The following is a 24,191-nucleotide window of genomic DNA, read 5'->3' as shown; positions in this document are numbered from 1 at the left end:
TACTACATCATCTAATAGTTTAGTCTGGTCATGGTACTACATCAACACCTAATAGTTTAGTCTGGTCATGGTACTACATAATCATCATCTAATAGTTTAGTCTGGTCATGGTACTACATCATCATCTAATAGTTTAGTCTGGTCATGGTACTACATCATCATCTAATAGTTTAGTCTGGTCATGGTACTACATCATCATCTAACAGTTTAGTCTGGTCATGGTACTACATCATCATCTAATAGTTTAGTCTGGTCATGGTACTACATCATCTAATAGTTTAGTCTGGTCATGGTACTACATCATCTAATAGTTTAGTCTGGTCATGGTACTACATCAACATCTAATAGTTTAGTCTGGTCATGGTACTACATCAACATCTAATAGTTTAGTCTGGTCATGGTACTACATCATCTAATAGTTTAGTCTGGTCATGGAACTACATCATCATCTAACAGTTTAGTCTGGTCATGGTACTATATCATCATCATCTAATAGTTTAGTCTGGTCATGGTACTACATCATCATCATCTAATAGTTTAGTCTGGTCATGGTACTACATCATCTAATAGTTTAGTCTGGTCATGGTACTACATCATCTAATAGTTTAGTCTGGTCATGGTACTACATCATCATCTAATAGTTTAGTCTGGTCATGGTACTACATATCTAATAGTTTAGTCTGGTCATGGTACTACATCATCTAATAGTTTAGTCTGGTCATGGTACTACATCATCATCATCTAATAGTTTAGTCTGGTCATGGTACTACATCATCATCTAATAGTTTAGTCTGGTCATGGTACTACATAATCATCATCTAATAGTTTAGTCTGGTCATGGTACTACATATCTAATAGTTTAGTCTGGTCATGGTACTACATCATCTAATAGTTTAGTCTGGTCATGGTACTACATCATCATCATCTAATAGTTTAGTCTGGTCATGGTACTACATCATCATCTAATAGTTTAGTCTGGTCATGGTACTACATCATCATCTAATAGTTTAGTCTGGTCATGGTACTACATCATCTAAAAGCTTAGTCTGGTCATGGTACTACATCATCATCTAATAGATTAGTCTGGTCATGGTACTACATCATCTAATAGTTTAGTCTGGTCATGGTACTACATCATCATCTAATAGTTTAGTCTGGTCATGGTACTACATCATCATCTAATAGTTTAGTCTGGTCATGGAACTACATCATCATCTAACAGTTTAGTCTGGTCATGGTACTACATCATCTAATAGTTTAGTCTGGTCATGGTACTACATCAACACCTAATAGTTTAGTCTGGTCATGGTACTACATAATCATCATCTAATAGTTTAGTCTGGTCATGGTACTACATCATCATCTAATAGTTTAGTCTGGTCATGGTACTACATCATCATCTAATAGTTTAGTCTGGTCATGGTACTACATCATCATCTAACAGTTTAGTCTGGTCATGGTACTACATCATCTAATAGTTTAGTCTGGTCATGGTACTACATAATCTAATAGTTTAGTCTGGTCATGGTACTACATCATCTAATAGTTTAGTCTGGTCATGGTACTACATCAACATCTAATAGTTTAGTCTGGTCATGGTACTACATCAACATCTAATAGTTTAGTCTGGTCATGGTACTACATCATCTAATAGTTTAGTCTGGTCATGGAACTACATCATCATCTAACAGTTTAGTCTGGTCATGGTACTATATCATCATCATCTAATAGTTTAGTCTGGTCATGGTACTACATCATCATCATCTAATAGTTTAGTCTGGTCATGGTACTACATCATCTAATAGTTTAGTCTGGTCATGGTACTACATCATCTAATAGTTTAGTCTGGTCATGGTACTACATCATCATCTAATAGTTTAGTCTGGTCATGGTACTACATAATCATCATCTAATAGTTTAGTCTGGTCATGGTACTACATATCTAATAGTTTAGTCTGGTCATGATACTACATCATCTAATAGTTTAGTCTGGTCATGGTACTACATCATCATCATCTAATAGTTTAGTCTGGTCATGGTACTACATAATCATCATCTAATAGTTTAGTCTGGTCATGGTACTACATATCTAATAGTTTAGTCTGGTCATGGTACTACATCATCTAATAGTTTAGTCTGGTCATGGTACTACATCATCATCATCTAATAGTTTAGTCTGGTCATGGTACTACATCATCATCTAATAGTTTAGTCTGGTCATGGTACTACATCATCATCTAATAGTTTAGTCTGGTCATGGTACTACATCATCTAAAAGTTTAGTCTGGTCATGGTACTACATCATCATCTAATAGATTAGTCTGGTCATGGTACTACATCATCTAATAGTTTAGTCTGGTCATGGTACTACATCATCATCTAATAGTTTAGTCTGGTCATGGTACTACATCATCATCTAATAGTTTAGTCTGGTCATGGTACTACATCATCATCTGATAGTTTAGTCTGGTCATGGTACTACATCATCAACATCTAATAGTTTAGTCTGGTCATGGTACTACATCATCTAATAGTTTAGTCTGGTCATGGTACTACATCAACATCTAATAGTTTAGTCTGGTCATGGTACTACATCATCATCTAATAGTTTAGTCTGGTCATGGTACTACATCATCATCATCTAATAGTTTAGTCTGGTCATGGTACTACATCATCATCATCTAATAGTTTAGTCTGGTCATGGTACTACATCATCATCATCTAATAGTTTAGTCTGGTCATGGTACTACATCATCATCTAATAGTTTAGTCTGGTCATGGTACTACATCATCATCTAATAGTTTAGTCTGGTCATGGTACTACATCATCTACTAGTTTAGTCTGGTCATGGTACTACATCATCATCTAATAGTTTAGTCTGGTCATGGAACTACATCATCATCTAATAGTTTAGTCTGGTCATGGTACTACATCATCATATAATAGTTTAGTCTGGTCATGGTACTACATCATCATCTAATAGTTTAGTCTGGTCATGGTACTACATCATCTAATAGTTTAGTCTGGTCATGGTACTACATCAACACCTAATAGTTTAGTCTGGTCATGGTACTACATAATCATCATCTAATAGTTTAGTCTGGTCATGGTACTACATCATCATCTAATAGTTTAGTCTGGTCATGGTACTACATCATCATCTAATAGTTTAGTCTGGTCATGGTACTACATCATCATCTAACAGTTTAGTCTGGTCATGGTACTACATCATCATCTAATAGTTTAGTCTGGTCATGGTACTACATCATCTAATAGTTTAGTCTGGTCATGGTACTACATCATCTAATAGTTTAGTCTGGTCATGGTACTACATCAACATCTAATAGTTTAGTCTGGTCATGGTACTACATCAACATCTAATAGTTTAGTCTGGTCATGGTACTACATCATCTAATAGTTTAGTCTGGTCATGGAACTACATCATCATCTAACAGTTTAGTCTGGTCATGGTACTACATCATCTAATAGTTTAGTCTGGTCATGGTACTACATCAACACCTAATAGTTTAGTCTGGTCATGGTACTACATAATCATCATCTAATAGTTTAGTCTGGTCATGGTACTACATCATCATCTAATAGTTTAGTCTGGTCATGGTACTACATCATCATCTAATAGTTTAGTCTGGTCATGGTACTACATCATCATCTAACAGTTTAGTCTGGTCATGGTACTACATCATCTAATAGTTTAGTCTGGTCATGGTACTACATCATCTAATAGTTTAGTCTGGTCATGGTACTACATCATCTAATAGTTTAGTCTGGTCATGGTACTACATCAACATCTAATAGTTTAGTCTGGTCATGGTACTACATCAACATCTAATAGTTTAGTCTGGTCATGGTACTACATCATCTAATAGTTTAGTCTGGTCATGGAACTACATCATCATCTAACAGTTTAGTCTGGTCATGGTACTATATCATCATCATCTAATAGTTTAGTCTGGTCATGGTACTACATCATCATCATCTAATAGTTTAGTCTGGTCATGGTACTACATCATCATCTAATAGTTTAGTCTGGTCATGGTACTACATAATCATCATCTAATAGTTTAGTCTGGTCATGGTACTACATCATCATCTAATAGTTTAGTCTGGTCATGGTACTACATATCTAATAGTTTAGTCTGGTCATGGTACTACATCATCTAATAGTTTAGTCTGGTCATGGTACTACATCATCATCATCTAATAGTTTAGTCTGGTCATGGTACTACATCATCATCTAATAGTTTAGTCTGGTCATGGTACTACATAATCATCATCTAATAGTTTAGTCTGGTCATGGTACTACATATCTAATAGTTTAGTCTGGTCATGGTACTACATCATCTAATAGTTTAGTCTGGTCATGGTACTACATCATCATCATCTAATAGTTTAGTCTGGTCATGGTACTACATCATCATCTAATAGTTTAGTCTGGTCATGGTACTACATCATCATCTAATAGTTTAGTCTGGTCATGGTACTACATCATCTAAAAGCTTAGTCTGGTCATGGTACTACATCATCATCTAATAGATTAGTCTGGTCATGGTACTACATCATCTAATAGTTTAGTCTGGTCATGGTACTACATCATCATCTAATAGTTTAGTCTGGTCATGGTACTACATCATCATCTAATAGTTTAGTCTGGTCATGGAACTACATCATCATCTAACAGTTTAGTCTGGTCATGGTACTACATCATCTAATAGTTTAGTCTGGTCATGGTACTACATCAACACCTAATAGTTTAGTCTGGTCATGGTACTACATCATCTAATAGTTTAGTCTGGTCATGGTACTACATCAACATCTAATAGTTTAGTCTGGTCATGGTACTACATCAACATCTAATAGTTTAGTCTGGTCATGGTACTACATCATCTAATAGTTTAGTCTGGTCATGGAACTACATCATCATCTAACAGTTTAGTCTGGTCATGGTACTATATCATCATCATCTAATAGTTTAGTCTGGTCATGGTACTACATCATCATCATCTAATAGTTTAGTCTGGTCATGGTACTACATCATCTAATAGTTTAGTCTGGTCATGGTACTACATCATCTAATAGTTTAGTCTGGTCATGGTACTACATCATCATCTAATAGTTTAGTCTGGTCATGGTACTACATAATCATCATCTAATAGTTTAGTCTGGTCATGGTACTACATATCTAATAGTTTAGTCTGGTCATGATACTACATCATCTAATAGTTTAGTCTGGTCATGGTACTACATCATCATCATCTAATAGTTTAGTCTGGTCATGGTACTACATAATCATCATCTAATAGTTTAGTCTGGTCATGGTACTACATATCTAATAGTTTAGTCTGGTCATGGTACTACATCATCTAATAGTTTAGTCTGGTCATGGTACTACATCATCATCATCTAATAGTTTAGTCTGGTCATGGTACTACATCATCATCTAATAGTTTAGTCTGGTCATGGTACTACATCATCATCTAATAGTTTAGTCTGGTCATGGTACTACATCATCTAAAAGTTTAGTCTGGTCATGGTACTACATCATCATCTAATAGATTAGTCTGGTCATGGTACTACATCATCTAATAGTTTAGTCTGGTCATGGTACTACATCATCATCTAATAGTTTAGTCTGGTCATGGTACTACATCATCATCTAATAGTTTAGTCTGGTCATGGTACTACATCATCATCTGATAGTTTAGTCTGGTCATGGTACTACATCATCAACATCTAATAGTTTAGTCTGGTCATGGTACTACATCATCTAATAGTTTAGTCTGGTCATGGTACTACATCAACATCTAATAGTTTAGTCTGGTCATGGTACTACATCATCATCTAATAGTTTAGTCTGGTCATGGTACTACATCATCATCATCTAATAGTTTAGTCTGGTCATGGTACTACATCATCATCATCTAATAGTTTAGTCTGGTCATGGTACTACATCATCATCATCTAATAGTTTAGTCTGGTCATGGTACTACATCATCATCTAATAGTTTAGTCTGGTCATGGTACTACATCATCATCTAATAGTTTAGTCTGGTCATGGTACTACATCATCTACTAGTTTAGTCTGGTCATGGTACTACATCATCATCTAATAGTTTAGTCTGGTCATGGAACTACATCATCATCTAATAGTTTAGTCTGGTCATGGTACTACATCATCATATAATAGTTTAGTCTGGTCATGGTACTACATCATCATCTAATAGTTTAGTCTGGTCATGGTACTACATCATCTAATAGTTTAGTCTGGTCATGGTACTACATCAACACCTAATAGTTTAGTCTGGTCATGGTACTACATAATCATCATCTAATAGTTTAGTCTGGTCATGGTACTACATCATCATCTAATAGTTTAGTCTGGTCATGGTACTACATCATCATCTAATAGTTTAGTCTGGTCATGGTACTACATCATCATCTAACAGTTTAGTCTGGTCATGGTACTACATCATCATCTAATAGTTTAGTCTGGTCATGGTACTACATCATCTAATAGTTTAGTCTGGTCATGGTACTACATCATCTAATAGTTTAGTCTGGTCATGGTACTACATCAACATCTAATAGTTTAGTCTGGTCATGGTACTACATCAACATCTAATAGTTTAGTCTGGTCATGGTACTACATCATCTAATAGTTTAGTCTGGTCATGGAACTACATCATCATCTAACAGTTTAGTCTGGTCATGGTACTACATCATCTAATAGTTTAGTCTGGTCATGGTACTACATCAACACCTAATAGTTTAGTCTGGTCATGGTACTACATAATCATCATCTAATAGTTTAGTCTGGTCATGGTACTACATCATCATCTAATAGTTTAGTCTGGTCATGGTACTACATCATCATCTAATAGTTTAGTCTGGTCATGGTACTACATCATCATCTAACAGTTTAGTCTGGTCATGGTACTACATCATCTAATAGTTTAGTCTGGTCATGGTACTACATCATCTAATAGTTTAGTCTGGTCATGGTACTACATCATCTAATAGTTTAGTCTGGTCATGGTACTACATCAACATCTAATAGTTTAGTCTGGTCATGGTACTACATCAACATCTAATAGTTTAGTCTGGTCATGGTACTACATCATCTAATAGTTTAGTCTGGTCATGGAACTACATCATCATCTAACAGTTTAGTCTGGTCATGGTACTATATCATCATCATCTAATAGTTTAGTCTGGTCATGGTACTACATCATCATCATCTAATAGTTTAGTCTGGTCATGGTACTACATCATCATCTAATAGTTTAGTCTGGTCATGGTACTACATAATCATCATCTAATAGTTTAGTCTGGTCATGGTACTACATATCTAATAGTTTAGTCTGGTCATGGTACTACATCATCTAATAGTTTAGTCTGGTCATGGTACTACATCATCATCATCTAATAGTTTAGTCTGGTCATGGTACTACATCATCATCATCTAATAGTTTAGTCTGGTCATGGTACTACATCATCATCATCTAATAGTTTAGTCTGGTCATGGTACTACATCATCATCTAATAGTTTAGTCTGGTCATGGTACTACATCATCATCTAATAGTTTAGTCTGGTCATGGTACTACATCATCTAATAGTTTAGTCTGGTCATGGTACTACATCATCATCTAATAGTTTAGTCTGGTCATGGAACTACATCATCATCTAATAGTTTAGTCTGGTCATGGTACTACATCATCATATAATAGTTTAGTCTGGTCATGGTACTACATCATCATCTAATAGTTTAGTCTGGTCATGGTACTACATCATCATCTAATAGTTTAGTCTGGTCATGGTACTACATCATCATCTAACAGTTTAGTCTGGTCATGGTACTACATCATCTAATAGTTTAGTCTGGTCATGGTACTACATCATCTAATAGTTTAGTCTGGTCATGGTACTACATCATCATCTAATAGTTTAGTCTGGTCATGGTACTACGTCATCATCTTATAGTTTAGTCTGGTCATGGTACTACATCATCATATAATAGTTTAGTCTGGTCATGGAACTACATCATCATCTAATAGTTTAGTCTGGTCATGGAAATACATCATCATCTAATAGTTTAGTCTGGTCATGGTACTACATCATCATCTTATAGTTTAGTCTGGTCATGGTACTACATCATCATATAATAGTTTAGTCTGGTCATGGAACTACATCATCATCTAATAGTTTAGTCTGGTCATGGAACTACATCATCATCTAATAGTTTAGTCTGGTCATGGTACTACATCATCATATAATAGTTTAGTCTGGTCATGGTACTACATCATCATCTAATAGTTTAGTCTGGTCATGGTACTACATCATCTAATAGTTTAGTCTGGTCATGGTACTACATCAACACCTAATAGTTTAGTCTGGTCATGGTACTACATAATCATCATCTAATAGTTTAGTCTGGTCATGGTACTACATCATCATCTAATAGTTTAGTCTGGTCATGGTACTACATCATCATCTAATAGTTTAGTCTGGTCATGGTACTACATCATCATCTAACAGTTTAGTCTGGTCATGGTACTACATCATCATCTAATAGTTTAGTCTGGTCATGGTACTACATCATCTAATAGTTTAGTCTGGTCATGGTACTACATCATCTAATAGTTTAGTCTGGTCATGGTACTACATCAACATCTAATAGTTTAGTCTGGTCATGGTACTACATCAACATCTAATAGTTTAGTCTGGTCATGGTACTACATCATCTAATAGTTTAGTCTGGTCATGGAACTACATCATCATCTAACAGTTTAGTCTGGTCATGGTACTACATCATCTAATAGTTTAGTCTGGTCATGGTACTACATCAACACCTAATAGTTTAGTCTGGTCATGGTACTACATAATCATCATCTAATAGTTTAGTCTGGTCATGGTACTACATCATCATCTAATAGTTTAGTCTGGTCATGGTACTACATCATCATCTAATAGTTTAGTCTGGTCATGGTACTACATCATCATCTAACAGTTTAGTCTGGTCATGGTACTACATCATCTAATAGTTTAGTCTGGTCATGGTACTACATCATCTAATAGTTTAGTCTGGTCATGGTACTACATCATCTAATAGTTTAGTCTGGTCATGGTACTACATCAACATCTAATAGTTTAGTCTGGTCATGGTACTACATCAACATCTAATAGTTTAGTCTGGTCATGGTACTACATCATCTAATAGTTTAGTCTGGTCATGGAACTACATCATCATCTAACAGTTTAGTCTGGTCATGGTACTATATCATCATCATCTAATAGTTTAGTCTGGTCATGGTACTACATCATCATCATCTAATAGTTTAGTCTGGTCATGGTACTACATCATCTAATAGTTTAGTCTGGTCATGGTACTACATCATCATCTAATAGTTTAGTCTGGTCATGGTACTACATCATCTAATAGTTTAGTCTGGTCATGGTACTACATCATCATCTAATAGATTAGTCTGGTCATGGTACTACATCATCTAATAGTTTAGTCTGGTCATGGTACTACATCATCATCTAATAGTTTAGTCTGGTCATGGTACTACATCATCATCTAATAGTTTAGTCTGGTCATGGTACTACATCATCATCTAATAGTTTAGTCTGGTCATGGTACTACATCATCATCTAATAGTTTAGTCTGGTCATGGTACTACATCATCATCTAATAGTTTAGTCTGGTCATGGTACTACATCATCTAAAAGTTTAGTCTGGTCATGGTACTACATCATCATCTAATAGATTAGTCTGGTCATGGTACTACATCATCTAATAGTTTAGTCTGGTCATGGTACTACATCATCATCTAATAGTTTAGTCTGGTCATGGTACTACATCATCATCTAATAGTTTAGTCTGGTCATGGTACTACATCATCATCTGATAGTTTAGTCTGGTCATGGTACTACATCATCAACATCTAATAGTTTAGTCTGGTCATGGTACTACATCATCTAATAGTTTAGTCTGGTCATGGTACTACATCAACATCTAATAGTTTAGTCTGGTCATGGTACTACATCATCATCTAATAGTTTAGTCTGGTCATGGTACTACATCATCATCATCTAATAGTTTAGTCTGGTCATGGTACTACATCATCATCATCTAATAGTTTAGTCTGGTCATGGTACTACATCATCATCATCTAATAGTTTAGTCTGGTCATGGTACTACATCATCATCTAATAGTTTAGTCTGGTCATGGTACTACATCATCATCTAATAGTTTAGTCTGGTCATGGTACTACATCATCTAATAGTTTAGTCTGGTCATGGTACTACATCATCATCTAATAGTTTAGTCTGGTCATGGAACTACATCATCATCTAATAGTTTAGTCTGGTCATGGTACTACATCATCTAATAGTTTAGTCTGGTCATGGTACTACATCAACACCTAATAGTTTAGTCTGGTCATGGTACTACATAATCATCATCTAATAGTTTAGTCTGGTCATGGTACTACATCATCATGTAATAGTTTAGTCTGGTCATGGTACTACATCATCATCTAACAGTTTAGTCTGGTCATGGTACTACATCATCATCTAATAGTTTAGTCTGGTCATGGTACTACATCATCTAATAGTTTAGTCTGGTCATGGTACTACATCATCTAATAGTTTAGTCTGGTCATGGTACTACATCAACATCTAATAGTTTAGTCTGGTCATGGTACTACATCAACATCTAATAGTTTAGTCTGGTCATGGTACTACATCATCTAATAGTTTAGTCTGGTCATGGAACTACATCATCATCTAACAGTTTAGTCTGGTCATGGTACTACATCATCTAATAGTTTAGTCTGGTCATGGTACTACATCATCATCTAATAGTTTAGTCTGGTCATGGTACTACATCATCTAATAGTTTAGTCTGGTCATGGTACTACATCATCATCTAATAGATTAGTCTGGTCATGGTACTACATCATCTAATAGTTTAGTCTGGTCATGGTACTACATCATCATCTAATAGTTTAGTCTGGTCATGGTACTACATCATCATCTAATAGTTTAGTCTGGTCATGGTACTACATCATCATCTAATAGTTTAGTCTGGTCATGGTACTACATCATCATCTAATAGTTTAGTCTGGTCATGGTACTACATCATCATCTAATAGTTTAGTCTGGTCATGGTACTACATCATCTAAAAGTTTAGTCTGGTCATGGTACTACATCATCATCTAATAGATTAGTCTGGTCATGGTACTACATCATCTAATAGTTTAGTCTGGTCATGGTACTACATCATCATCTAATAGTTTAGTCTGGTCATGGTACTACATCATCATCTAATAGTTTAGTCTGGTCATGGTACTACATCATCATCTGATAGTTTAGTCTGGTCATGGTACTACATCATCAACATCTAATAGTTTAGTCTGGTCATGGTACTACATCATCTAATAGTTTAGTCTGGTCATGGTACTACATCAACATCTAATAGTTTAGTCTGGTCATGGTACTAAATCATCATCTAATAGTTTAGTCTGGTCATGGTACTACATCATCATCATCTAATAGTTTAGTCTGGTCATGGTACTACATCATCATCATCTAATAGTTTAGTCTGGTCATGGTACTACATCATCATCATCTAATAGTTTAGTCTGGTCATGGTACTACATCATCATCTAATAGTTTAGTCTGGTCATGGTACTACATCATCATCTAATAGTTTAGTCTGGTCATGGTACTACATCATCTAATAGTTTAGTCTGGTCATGGTACTACATCATCATCTAATAGTTTAGTCTGGTCATGGAACTACATCATCATCTAATAGTTTAGTCTGGTCATGGTACTACATCATCTAATAGTTTAGTCTGGTCATGGTACTACATCAACACCTAATAGTTTAGTCTGGTCATGGTACTACATAATCATCATCTAATAGTTTAGTCTGGTCATGGTACTACATCATCATGTAATAGTTTAGTCTGGTCATGGTACTACATCATCATCTAACAGTTTAGTCTGGTCATGGTACTACATCATCATCTAATAGTTTAGTCTGGTCATGGTACTACATCATCTAATAGTTTAGTCTGGTCATGGTACTACATCATCTAATAGTTTAGTCTGGTCATGGTACTACATCAACATCTAATAGTTTAGTCTGGTCATGGTACTACATCAACATCTAATAGTTTAGTCTGGTCATGGTACTACATCATCTAATAGTTTAGTCTGGTCATGGAACTACATCATCATCTAACAGTTTAGTCTGGTCATGGTACTACATCATCTAATAGTTTAGTCTGGTCATGGTACTACATCAACACCTAATAGTTTAGTCTGGTCATGGTACTACATAATCATCATCTAATAGTTTAGTCTGGTCATGGTACTACATCATCATCTAATAGTTTAGTCTGGTCATGGTACTACATCATCATCTAATAGTTTAGTCTGGTCATGGTACTACATCATCATCTAACAGTTTAGTCTGGTCATGGTACTACATCATCTAATAGTTTAGTCTGGTCATGGTACTACATCATCTAATAGTTTAGTCTGGTCATGGTACTACATCATCTAATAGTTTAGTCTGGTCATGGTACTACATCAACATCTAATAGTTTAGTCTGGTCATGGTACTACATCAACATCTAATAGTTTAGTCTGGTCATGGTACTACATCATCTAATAGTTTAGTCTGGTCATGGAACTACATCATCATCTAACAGTTTAGTCTGGTCATGGTACTATATCATCATCATCTAATAGTTTAGTCTGGTCATGGTACTACATCATCATCATCTAATAGTTTAGTCTGGTCATGGTACTACATCATCATCTAATAGTTTAGTCTGGTCATGGTACTACATAATCATCATCTAATAGTTTAGTCTGGTCATGGTACTACATATCTAATAGTTTAGTCTGGTCATGGTACTACATCATCTAATAGTTTAGTCTGGTCATGGTACTACATCATCATCATCTAATAGTTTAGTCTGGTCATGGTACTACATCATCATCATCTAATAGTTTAGTCTGGTCATGGTACTACATCATCATCATCTAATAGTTTAGTCTGGTCATGGTACTACATCATCATCTAATAGTTTAGTCTGGTCATGGTACTACATCATCATCTAATAGTTTAGTCTGGTCATGGTACTACATCATCTAATAGTTTAGTCTGGTCATGGTACTACATCATCATCTAATAGTTTAGTCTGGTCATGGTACTACATCATCATCTTATAGTTTAGTCTGGTCATGGTACTACATCATCTAACAGTTTAGTCTGGTCATGGTACTACATCATCTAATAGTTTAGTCTGGTCATGGTACTACATCATCATCTAATAGTTTAGTCTGGTCATGGTACTACGTCATCATCTTATAGTTTAGTCTGGTCATGGTACTACATCATCATATAATAGTTTAGTCTGGTCATGGAACTACATCATCATCTAATAGTTTAGTCTGGTCATGGAAATACATTATCATCTAATAGTTTAGTCTGGTCATGGTACTACATCATCATCTTATAGTTTAGTCTGGTCATGGTACTACATCATCATATAATAGTTTAGTCTGGTCATGGAACTACATCATCATCTAATAGTTTAGTCTGGTCATGGAACTACATCATCATCTAATAGTTTAGTCTGGTCATGGTACTACATCATCATATAATAGTTTAGTCTGGTCATGGTACTACATCATCATCTAATAGTTTAGTCTGGTCATGGTACTACATCATCTAATAGTTTAGTCTGGTCATGGTACTACATCAACACCTAATAGTTTAGTCTGGTCATGGTACTACATAATCATCATCTAATAGTTTAGTCTGGTCATGGTACTACATCATCATCTAATAGTTTAGTCTGGTCATGGTACTACATCATCATCTAAAAGTTTAGTCTGGTCATGGTACTACATCATCATCTAACAGTTTAGTCTGGTCATGGTACTACATCATCATCTAATAGTTTAGTCTGGTCATGGTACTACATCATCTAATAGTTTAGTCTGGTCATGGTACTACATCATCTAATAGTTTAGTCTGGTCATGGTACTACATCAACATCTAATAGTTTAGTCTGGTCATGGTACTACATCAACATCTAATAGTTTAGTCTGGTCATGGTACTACATCATCTAATAGTTTAGTCTGGTCATGGAACTACATCATCATCTAACAGTTTAGTCTGGTCATGGTACTACATCATCTAATAGTTTAGTCTGGTCATGGTACTACATCAACACCTAATAGTTTAGTCTGGTCATGGTACTACATAATCATCATCTAATAGTTTAGTCTGGTCATGGTACTACATCATCATCTAATAGTTTAGTCTGGTCATGGTACTACATCATCATCTAATAGTTTAGTCTGGTCATGGTACTACATCATCATCTAACAGTTTAGTCTGGTCATGGTACTACATCATCTAATAGTTTAGTCTGGTCATGGTACTACATCATCTAATAGTTTAGTCTGGTCATGGTACTACATCATCTAATAGTTTAGTCTGGTCATGGTACTACATCAACATCTAATAGTTTAGTCTGGTCATGGTACTACATCATCATCTAATAGTTTAGTCTGGTCATGGTACTACATCATCATCATCTAATAGTTTAGTCTGGTCATGGTACTACATCATCATCATCTAATAGTTTAGTCTGGTCATGGTACTACATCATCATCATCTAATAGTTTAGTCTGGTCATGGTACTACATCATCATCTAATAGTTTAGTCTGGTCATGGTACTACATCATCATCTAATAGTTTAGTCTGGTCATGGTACTACATCATCTAATAGTTTAGTCTGGTCATGGTACTACATCATCATCTAATAGTTTAGTCTGGTCATGGAACTACATCATCATCTAATAGTTTAGTCTGGTCATGGTACTACATCATCATATAATAGTTTAGTCTGGTCATGGTACTACATCATCATCTAATAGTTTAGTCTGGTCATGGTACTACATCATCATCTAATAGTTTAGTCTGGTCATGGTACTACATCATCATCTAACAGTTTAGTCTGGTCATGGTACTACATCATCTAATAGTTTAGTCTGGTCATGGTACTACATCATCTAATAGTTTAGTCTGGTCATGGTACTACATCATCATCTAATAGTTTAGTCTGGTCATGGTACTACGTCATCATCTTATAGTTTAGTCTGGTCATGGTACTACATCATCATATAATAGTTTAGTCTGGTCATGGAACTACATCATCATCTAATAGTTTAGTCTGGTCATGGTACTACATCATCATCTAATAGTTTAGTCTGGTCATGGTACTACATCATCATCTTATAGTTTAGTCTGGTCATGGAACTACATCATCATCTAATAGTTTAGTCTGGTCATGGAAATACATCATCATCTAATAGTTTAGTCTGGTCATGGTACTACATCATCATATAATAGTTTAGTCTGGTCATGGAACTACATCATCATCTAATAGTTTAGTCTGGTCATGGAAATACATCATCATCTAATAGTTTAGTCTGGTCATGGTACTACATCATCATCTTATAGTTTAGTCTGGTCATGGTACTACATCATCATATAATAGTTTAGTCTGGTCATGGAACTACATCATCATCTAATAGTTTAGTCTGGTCATGGAACTACATCATCATCTAATAGTTTAGTCTGGTCATGGTACTACATCATCATATAATAGTTTAGTCTGGTCATGGTACTACATCATCTAATAGTTTAGTCTGGTCATGGTACTACATCATCTAATAGTTTAGTCTGGTCATGGTACTACATCAACATCTAATAGTTTAGTCTGGTCATGGTACTACATCAACATCTAATAGTTTAGTCTGGTCATGGTACTACATCATCTAATAGTTTAGTCTGGTCATGGAACTACATCATCATCTAACAGTTTAGTCTGGTCATGGTACTACATCATCTAATAGTTTAGTCTGGTCATGGTACTACATCAACACCTAATAGTTTAGTCTGGTCATGGTACTACATAATCATCATCTAATAGTTTAGTCTGGTCATGGTACTACATCATCATCTAATAGTTTAGTCTGGTCATGGTACTACATCATCATCTAATAGTTTAGTCTGGTCATGGTACTACATCATCATCTAACAGTTTAGTCTGGTCATGGTAGTACATCATCTAATAGTTTAGTCTGGTCATGGTACTACATCATCTAATAGTTTAGTCTGGTCATGGTACTACATCATCTAATAGTTTAGTCTGGTCATGGTACTACATCAACATCTAATAGTTTAGTCTGGTCATGGTACTACATCATCATCTAATAGTTTAGTCTGGTCATGGTACTACATCATCATCATCTAATAGTTTAGTCTGGTCATGGTACTACATCATCATCATCTAATAGTTTAGTCTGGTCATGGTACTACATCATCATCATCTAATAGTTTAGTCTGGTCATGGTACTACATCATCATCTAATAGTTTAGTCTGGTCATGGTACTACATCATCATCTAATAGTTTAGTCTGGTCATGGTACTACATCATCTAATAGTTTAGTCTGGTCATGGTACTACATCATCATCTAATAGTTTAGTCTGGTCATGGAACTACATCATCATCTAATAGTTTAGTCTGGTCATGGTACTACATCATCATATAATAGTTTAGTCTGGTCATGGTACTACATCATCATCTAATAGTTTAGTCTGGTCATGGTACTACATCATCATCTAATAGTTTAGTCTGGTCATGGTACTACATCATCATCTAACAGTTTAGTCTGGTCATGGTACTACATCATCTAATAGTTTAGTCTGGTCATGGTACTACATCATCTAATAGTTTAGTCTGGTCATGGTACTACATCATCATCTAATAGTTTAGTCTGGTCATGGTACTACGTCATCATCTTATAGTTTAGTCTGGTCATGGTACTACATCATCATATAATAGTTTAGTCTGGTCATGGAACTACATCATCATCTAATAGTTTAGTCTGGTCATGGTACTACATCATCATCTAATAGTTTAGTCTGGTCATGGTACTACATCATCATCTTATAGTTTAGTCTGGTCATGGAACTACATCATCATCTAATAGTTTAGTCTGGTCATGGAAATACATCATCATCTAATAGTTTAGTCTGGTCATGGTACTACATCATCATATAATAGTTTAGTCTGGTCATGGAACTACATCATCATCTAATAGTTTAGTCTGGTCATGGAAATACATCATCATCTAATAGTTTAGTCTGGTCATGGTACTACATCATCATCTTATAGTTTAGTCTGGTCATGGTACTACATCATCATATAATAGTTTAGTCTGGTCATGGAACTACATCATCATCTAATAGTTTAGTCTGGTCATGGAACTACATCATCATCTAATAGTTTAGTCTGGTCATGGTACTACATCATCATATAATAGTTTAGTCTGGTCATGGTACTACATCATCATCTAATAGTTTAGTCTGGTCATGGTACTACATCATCTAATAGTTTAGTCTGGTCATGGTACTACATCAACACCTAATAGTTTAGTCTGGTCATGGTACTACATAATCATCATCTAATAGTTTAGTCTGGTCATGGTACTACATCATCATCTAATAGTTTAGTCTGGTCATGGTACTACATCATCATCTAATAGTTTAGTCTGGTCATGGTACTACATCATCATCTAACAGTTTAGTCTGGTCATGGTACTACATCATCATCTAATAGTTTAGTCTGGTCATGGTACTACATCATCTAATAGTTTAGTCTGGTCATGGTACTACATCATCTAATAGTTTAGTCTGGTCATGGTACTACATCAACATCTAATAGTTTAGTCTGGTCATGGTACTACATCAACATCTAATAGTTTAGTCTGGTCATGGTACTACATCATCTAATAGTTTAGTCTGGTCATGGAACTACATCATCATCTAACAGTTTAGTCTGGTCATGGTACTACATCATCTAATAGTTTAGTCTGGTCATGGTACTACATCAACACCTAATAGTTTAGTCTGGTCATGGTACTACATAATCATCATCTAATAGTTTAGTCTGGTCATGGTACTACATCATCATCTAATAGTTTAGTCTGGTCATGGTACTACATCATCATCTAATAGTTTAGTCTGGTCATGGTACTACATCATCATCTAACAGTTTAGTCTGGTCATGGTACTACATCATCTAATAGTTTAGTCTGGTCATGGTACTACATCATCTAATAGTTTAGTCTGGTCATGGTACTACATCATCTAATAGTTTAGTCTGGTCATGGTACTACATCAACATCTAATAGTTTAGTCTGGTCATGGTACTACATCAACATCTAATAGTTTAGTCTGGTCATGGTACTACATCATCTAATAGTTTAGTCTGGTCATGGAACTACATCATCATCTAACAGTTTAGTCTGGTCATGGTACTATATCATCATCATCTAATAGTTTAGTCTGGTCATGGTACTACATCATCATCATCTAATAGTTTAGTCTGGTCATGGTACTACATCATCTAATAGTTTAGTCTGGTCATGGTACTACATCATCTAATAGTTTAGTCTGGTCATGGTACTACATCATCTAATAGTTTAGTCTGGTCATGGTACTACATCATCATCTAATAGTTTAGTCTGGTCATGGTACTACATCATCATCTAATAGTTTAGTCTGGTCATGGTACTACATCATCTAATAGTTTAGTCTGGTCATGGTACTACATCATCATCATCTAATAGTTTAGTCTGGTCATGGTACTACATCATCATCTAATAGTTTAGTCTGGTCATGGTACTACATAATCATCATCTAATAGTTTAGTCTGGTCATGGTACTACATATCTAATAGTTTAGTCTGGTCATGGTACTACATCATCTAATAGTTTAGTCTGGTCATGGTACTACATCATCATCATCTAATAGTTTAGTCTGGTCATGGTACTACATCATCATCTAATAGTTTAGTCTGGTCATGGTACTACATCATCATCTAATAGTTTAGTCTGGTCATGGTACTACATCATCTAATAGTTTAGTCTGGTCATGGTACTACATCATCATCTAATAGATTAGTCTGGTCATGGTACTACATCATCTAATAGTTTAGTCTGGTCATGGTACTACATCATCATCTAATAGTTTAGTCTGGTCATGGTACTACATCATCATCTAATAGTTTAGTCTGGTCATGGTACTACATCATCATCTAATAGTTTAGTCTGGTCATGGTACTACATCATCAACATCTAATAGTTTAGTCTGGTCATGGTACTACATCATCTAATAGTTTAGTCTGGTCATGGTACTACATCAACATCTAATAGTTTAGTCTGGTCATGGTACTACATCATCATCTAATAGTTTAGTCTGGTCATGGTACTACATCATCTAATAGTTTAGTCTGGTCATGGTACTACATCAACACCTAATAGTTTAGTCTGGTCATGGTACTACATAATCATCATCTAATAGTTTAGTCTGGTCATGGTACTACATCATCATCTAATAGTTTAGTCTGGTCATGGTACTACATCATCATCTAATAGTTTAGTCTGGTCATGGTACTACATCATCATCTAACAGTTTAGTCTGGTCATGGTACTACATCATCTAATAGTTTAGTCTGGTCATGGTACTACATCATCTAATAGTTTAGTCTGGTCATGGTACTACATCATCTAATAGTTTAGTCTGGTCATGGTACTACATCAACATCTAATAGTTTAGTCTGGTCATGGTACTACATCAACATCTAATAGTTTAGTCTGGTCATGGTACTACATCATCTAATAGTTTAGTCTGGTCATGGAACTACATCATCATCTAACAGTTTAGTCTGGTCATGGTACTATATCATCATCATCTAATAGTTTAGTCTGGTCATGGTACTACATCATCATCATCTAATAGTTTAGTCTGGTCATGGTACTACATCATCTAATAGTTTAGTCTGGTCATGGTACTACATCATCTAATAGTTTAGTCTGGTCATGGTACTACATCATCTAATAGTTTAGTCTGGTCATGGTACTACATCATCATCTAATAGTTTAGTCTGGTCATGGTACTACATCATCATCTAATAGTTTAGTCTGGTCATGGTACTACATCATCTAATAGTTTAGTCTGGTCATGGTACTACATCATCATCATCTAATAGTTTAGTCTGGTCATGGTACTACATCATCATCTAATAGTTTAGTCTGGTCATGGTACTACATAATCATCATCTAATAGTTTAGTCTGGTCATGGTACTACATATCTAATAGTTTAGTCTGGTCATGGTACTACATCATCTAATAGTTTAGTCTGGTCATGGTACTACATCATCATCATCTAATAGTTTAGTCTGGTCATGGTACTACATCATCATCTAATAGTTTAGTCTGGTCATGGTACTACATCATCATCTAATAGTTTAGTCTGGTCATGGTACTACATCATCTAATAGTTTAGTCTGGTCATGGTACTACATCATCATCTAATAGATTAGTCTGGTCATGGTACTACATCATCTAATAGTTTAGTCTGGTCATGGTACTACATCATCATCTAATAGTTTAGTCTGGTCATGGTACTACATCATCATCTAATAGTTTAGTCTGGTCATGGTACTACATCATCATCTAATAGTTTAGTCTGGTCATGGTACTACATCATCAACATCTAATAGTTTAGTCTGGTCATGGTACTACATCATCTAATAGTTTAGTCTGGTCATGGTACTACATCAACATCTAATAGTTTAGTCTGGTCATGGTACTACATCATCATCTAATAGTTTAGTCTGGTCATGGTACTACATCATCATCATCTAATAGTTTAGTCTGGTCATGGTACTACATCATCATCATCTAATAGTTTAGTCTGGTCATGGTACTACATCATCATCATCTAATAGTTTAGTCTGGTCATGGTACTACATCATCATCATCTAATAGTTTAGTCTGGTCATGGTACTACATCATCATCATCTAATAGTTTAGTCTGGTCATGGTACTACATCAACATCATCTAATAGTTTAGTCTGGTCATGGTACTACATCATCATCTAATAGTTTAGTCTGGTCATGGTACTACATCATCATCATCTAATAGTTTAGTCTGGTCATGGTACTACATCATCATCTAATAGTTTAGTCTGGTCATGGTACTACATCATCATCATCTAATAGTTTAGTCTGGTCATGGTACTACATCATCTAATAGTTTAGTCTGGTCATGGTACTACATCATCATCTAATAGTTTAGTCTGGTCATGGTACTACATCATCATCATCTAATAGTTTAGTCTGGTCATGGTACTACATCATCATCATCTAATAGTTTAGTCTGGTCATGGTACTACATCATCATCTAATAGTTTAGTCTGGTCATGGTACTACATCATCTAATAGTTTAGTCTGGTCATGGTACTACATCATCTAATAGTTTAGTCTGGTCATGGTACTACATCATCATCTAATAGTTTAGTCTGGTCATGGTACTACATCATCATCTAATAGTTTAGTCTGGTCATGGTACTACATCATCATCATCTAATAGTTTAGTCTGGTCATGGTACTACATCATCATCATCTAATAGTTTAGTCTGGTCATGGTACTACATCATCATCTAATAGTTTAGTCTGGTCATGGTACTACATCATCATCATCTAATAGTTTAGTCTGGTCATGGTACTACATCATCATCATCTAATAGTTTAGTCTGGTCATGGTACTACATCATCATCATCTAATAGTTTAGTCTGGTCATGGTACTACATCATCATCATCTAATAGTTTAGTCTGGTCATGGTACTACATCATCATCATCTAATAGTTTAGTCTGGTCATGGTACTACATCATCATCATCTAATAGTTTAGTCTGGTCATGGTACTACATCATCATCTAATAGTTTAGTCTGGTCGAGGTAATACATCATCATCTAATAGTTTAGTCTGGTCATGGTACTACATCAACATCTAATAGTTTAGTCTGGTCATGGTACTACATCATCATCATCTAATAGTTTAGTCTGGTCATGGTACTACATCAACATCTAATAGTTTAGTCTGGTCATGGTACTACATCATCAACATCTAATAGTTTAGTCTGGTCATGGTACTACATCATCTAATAGTTTAGTCTGGTCATGGTACTACATCATCATCTAATAGTTTAGTCTGGTCATGGTACTACATCATCATCTAATAGTTTAGTCTGGTCATGGTACTACATCATCTAATAGTTTAGTCTGGTCATGGTACTACATCATCATCTAATAGTTTAGTCTGGTCATGGTACTACATCAACATCTAATATATGAAGTTGTAAAAACGACTTCTCACCAGAGGGCCTCTTGGTTCAAATCTCCTCTGCCGACTAAAAGCTTGGGATATGTTGACGTCTGAGCGGAGAACAAAAGAAGGGGCCTTTTAAAAACGATGTGCTGGCAACTATGTAACAACTCCTCTCTGTTCCTCAACTCTGTTACAACACCTCTCTGTTCCTGTTCCTCAACTCTGTTACAACACCTCTCTGTTCCTCAACTCTGTTACAACACCTCTCTGTTCCTGTTCCTCAACTCTGTTACAACACCTCTCTGCTCCTGTTCCTCAACTCTGTTACAACACCTCTCTGTTCCTGTTCCTCAACTCTGTTACAACACCTCTCTGCTCCTGTTCCTCAACTCTGTTACAACACCTCTCTGTTCCTGTTCCTCGAATCTGTTACAACACCTCTCTGTTCCTGTTCCTCAACTCTGTTACAACACCTCTCTGCTCCTGTTCCTCAACTCTGTTACAACACCTCTCTGTTCCTGTTCCTCAACTCTGCTACAACACCTCTCTGTTCCTGTTCCTCAACTCTGTTACAACACCTCTCTGTTCCTGTTCCTCAACTCTGTTACAACACCTCTCTGCTCCTGTTCCTCAACTCTGTTACAACACCTCTCTGTTCCTGTTCCTCAACTCTGTTACAACACCTCTCTGCTCCTGTTCCTCAACTCTGTTACAACACCTCTCTGCTCCTGTTCCTCAACTCTGTTACAACACCTCTCTGTTCCTGTTCCTCAACTCTGTTACAACACCTCTCTGTTCCTGTTCCTCAACTCTGTTACAACACCTCTCTGCTCCTGTTCCTCAACTCTGTTACAACACCTCTCTGTTCCTGTTCCTCAACTCTGTTACAACACCTCTCTGTTCCTGTTCCTCAACTCTGTTACAACACCTCTCTGCTCCTGTTCCTCAACTCTGTTACAACACCTCTCTGCTCCTGTTCCTCAACTCTGTTACAACACCTCTCTGTTCCTGTTCCTCAACTCTGTTACAACACCTCTCTGTTCCTGTTCCTCAACTCTGTTACAACACCTCTCTGTTCCTGTTCCTCAACTCTGTTACAACATCTCTCTGCTCCTGTTCCTCAACTCTGTTACAACACCTCTCTGTTCCTGTTCCTCAACTCTGTTACAACACCTCTCTGTTCCTGTTCCTCAACTCTGTTACAACACCTCTCTGTTCCTGTTCCTCAACTCTGTTACAACACCTCTCTGCTCCTGTTCCTCAACTCTGTTACAACACCTCTCTGTTCCTGTTCCTCAACTCTGTTACAACACCTCTCTGTTCCTGTTCCTCAACTCTGTTACAACACCTCTCTGTTCCTCAACTCTGTTACAACACCTCTCTGTTCCTCAACTCTGCTACAACACCTCTCTGTTCCTGTTCCTCAACTCTGTTACAACACCTCTCTGTTCCTGTTCCTCAACTCTGTTACAACACCTCTCTGTTCCTGTTCCTCAACTCTGTTACAACACCTCTCTGTTCCTGTTCCTCAACTCTGTTACAACACCTCTCTGTTCCTGTTCCTCAACTCTGTTACAACACCTCTCTGTTCCTGTTCCTCGAATCTGTTACAACACCTCTCTGTTCCTGTTCCTCAACTCTGTTACAACACCTCTCTGTTCCTGTTCCTCAACTCTGTTACAACACCTCTCTGTTCCTGTTCCTCGACTCTGTTACAACACCTCTCTGTTCCTCAACTCTGTTACAACACCTCTCTGTTCCTCAACTCTGTTACAACACCTCTCTGTTCCTGTTCCTCAACTCTGTTACAACACCTCTCTGCTCCTGTTCCTCAACTCTGTTACAACACCTCCCTGTTCCTGTTCCTCAACTCTGTTACAACACCTCT

General features: G+C 36.0%; 1 protein-coding gene across 2 annotated transcripts in view; it reads right to left on the bottom strand.

Moving 5' to 3' along the window:
* The window catches only part of glb1l (galactosidase, beta 1-like), a 95,589-nt gene that overhangs the window by 30,950 nt on the left and 40,448 nt on the right, over positions 1–24,191 (bottom strand). For both annotated transcript variants that reach the window (XM_036959520.1, XM_036959521.1), the window contains one exon: positions 22,352–22,410. In XM_036959520.1, coding sequence (XP_036815415.1) covers positions 22,352–22,410 — 59 coding nt within the window. The remainder of the gene's footprint in view (positions 1–22,351; positions 22,411–24,191) is intronic.

The sequence above is a fragment of the Oncorhynchus mykiss genome, chromosome 22 (assembly GCF_013265735.2).
Source record: "Oncorhynchus mykiss isolate Arlee chromosome 22, USDA_OmykA_1.1, whole genome shotgun sequence".
Classification (NCBI taxonomy): domain Eukaryota; kingdom Metazoa; phylum Chordata; class Actinopteri; order Salmoniformes; family Salmonidae; genus Oncorhynchus; species Oncorhynchus mykiss.
The sequence above is the reverse complement of the archived record's forward strand: the minus strand, read 5'-3'. Positions and strand labels throughout refer to the sequence as shown.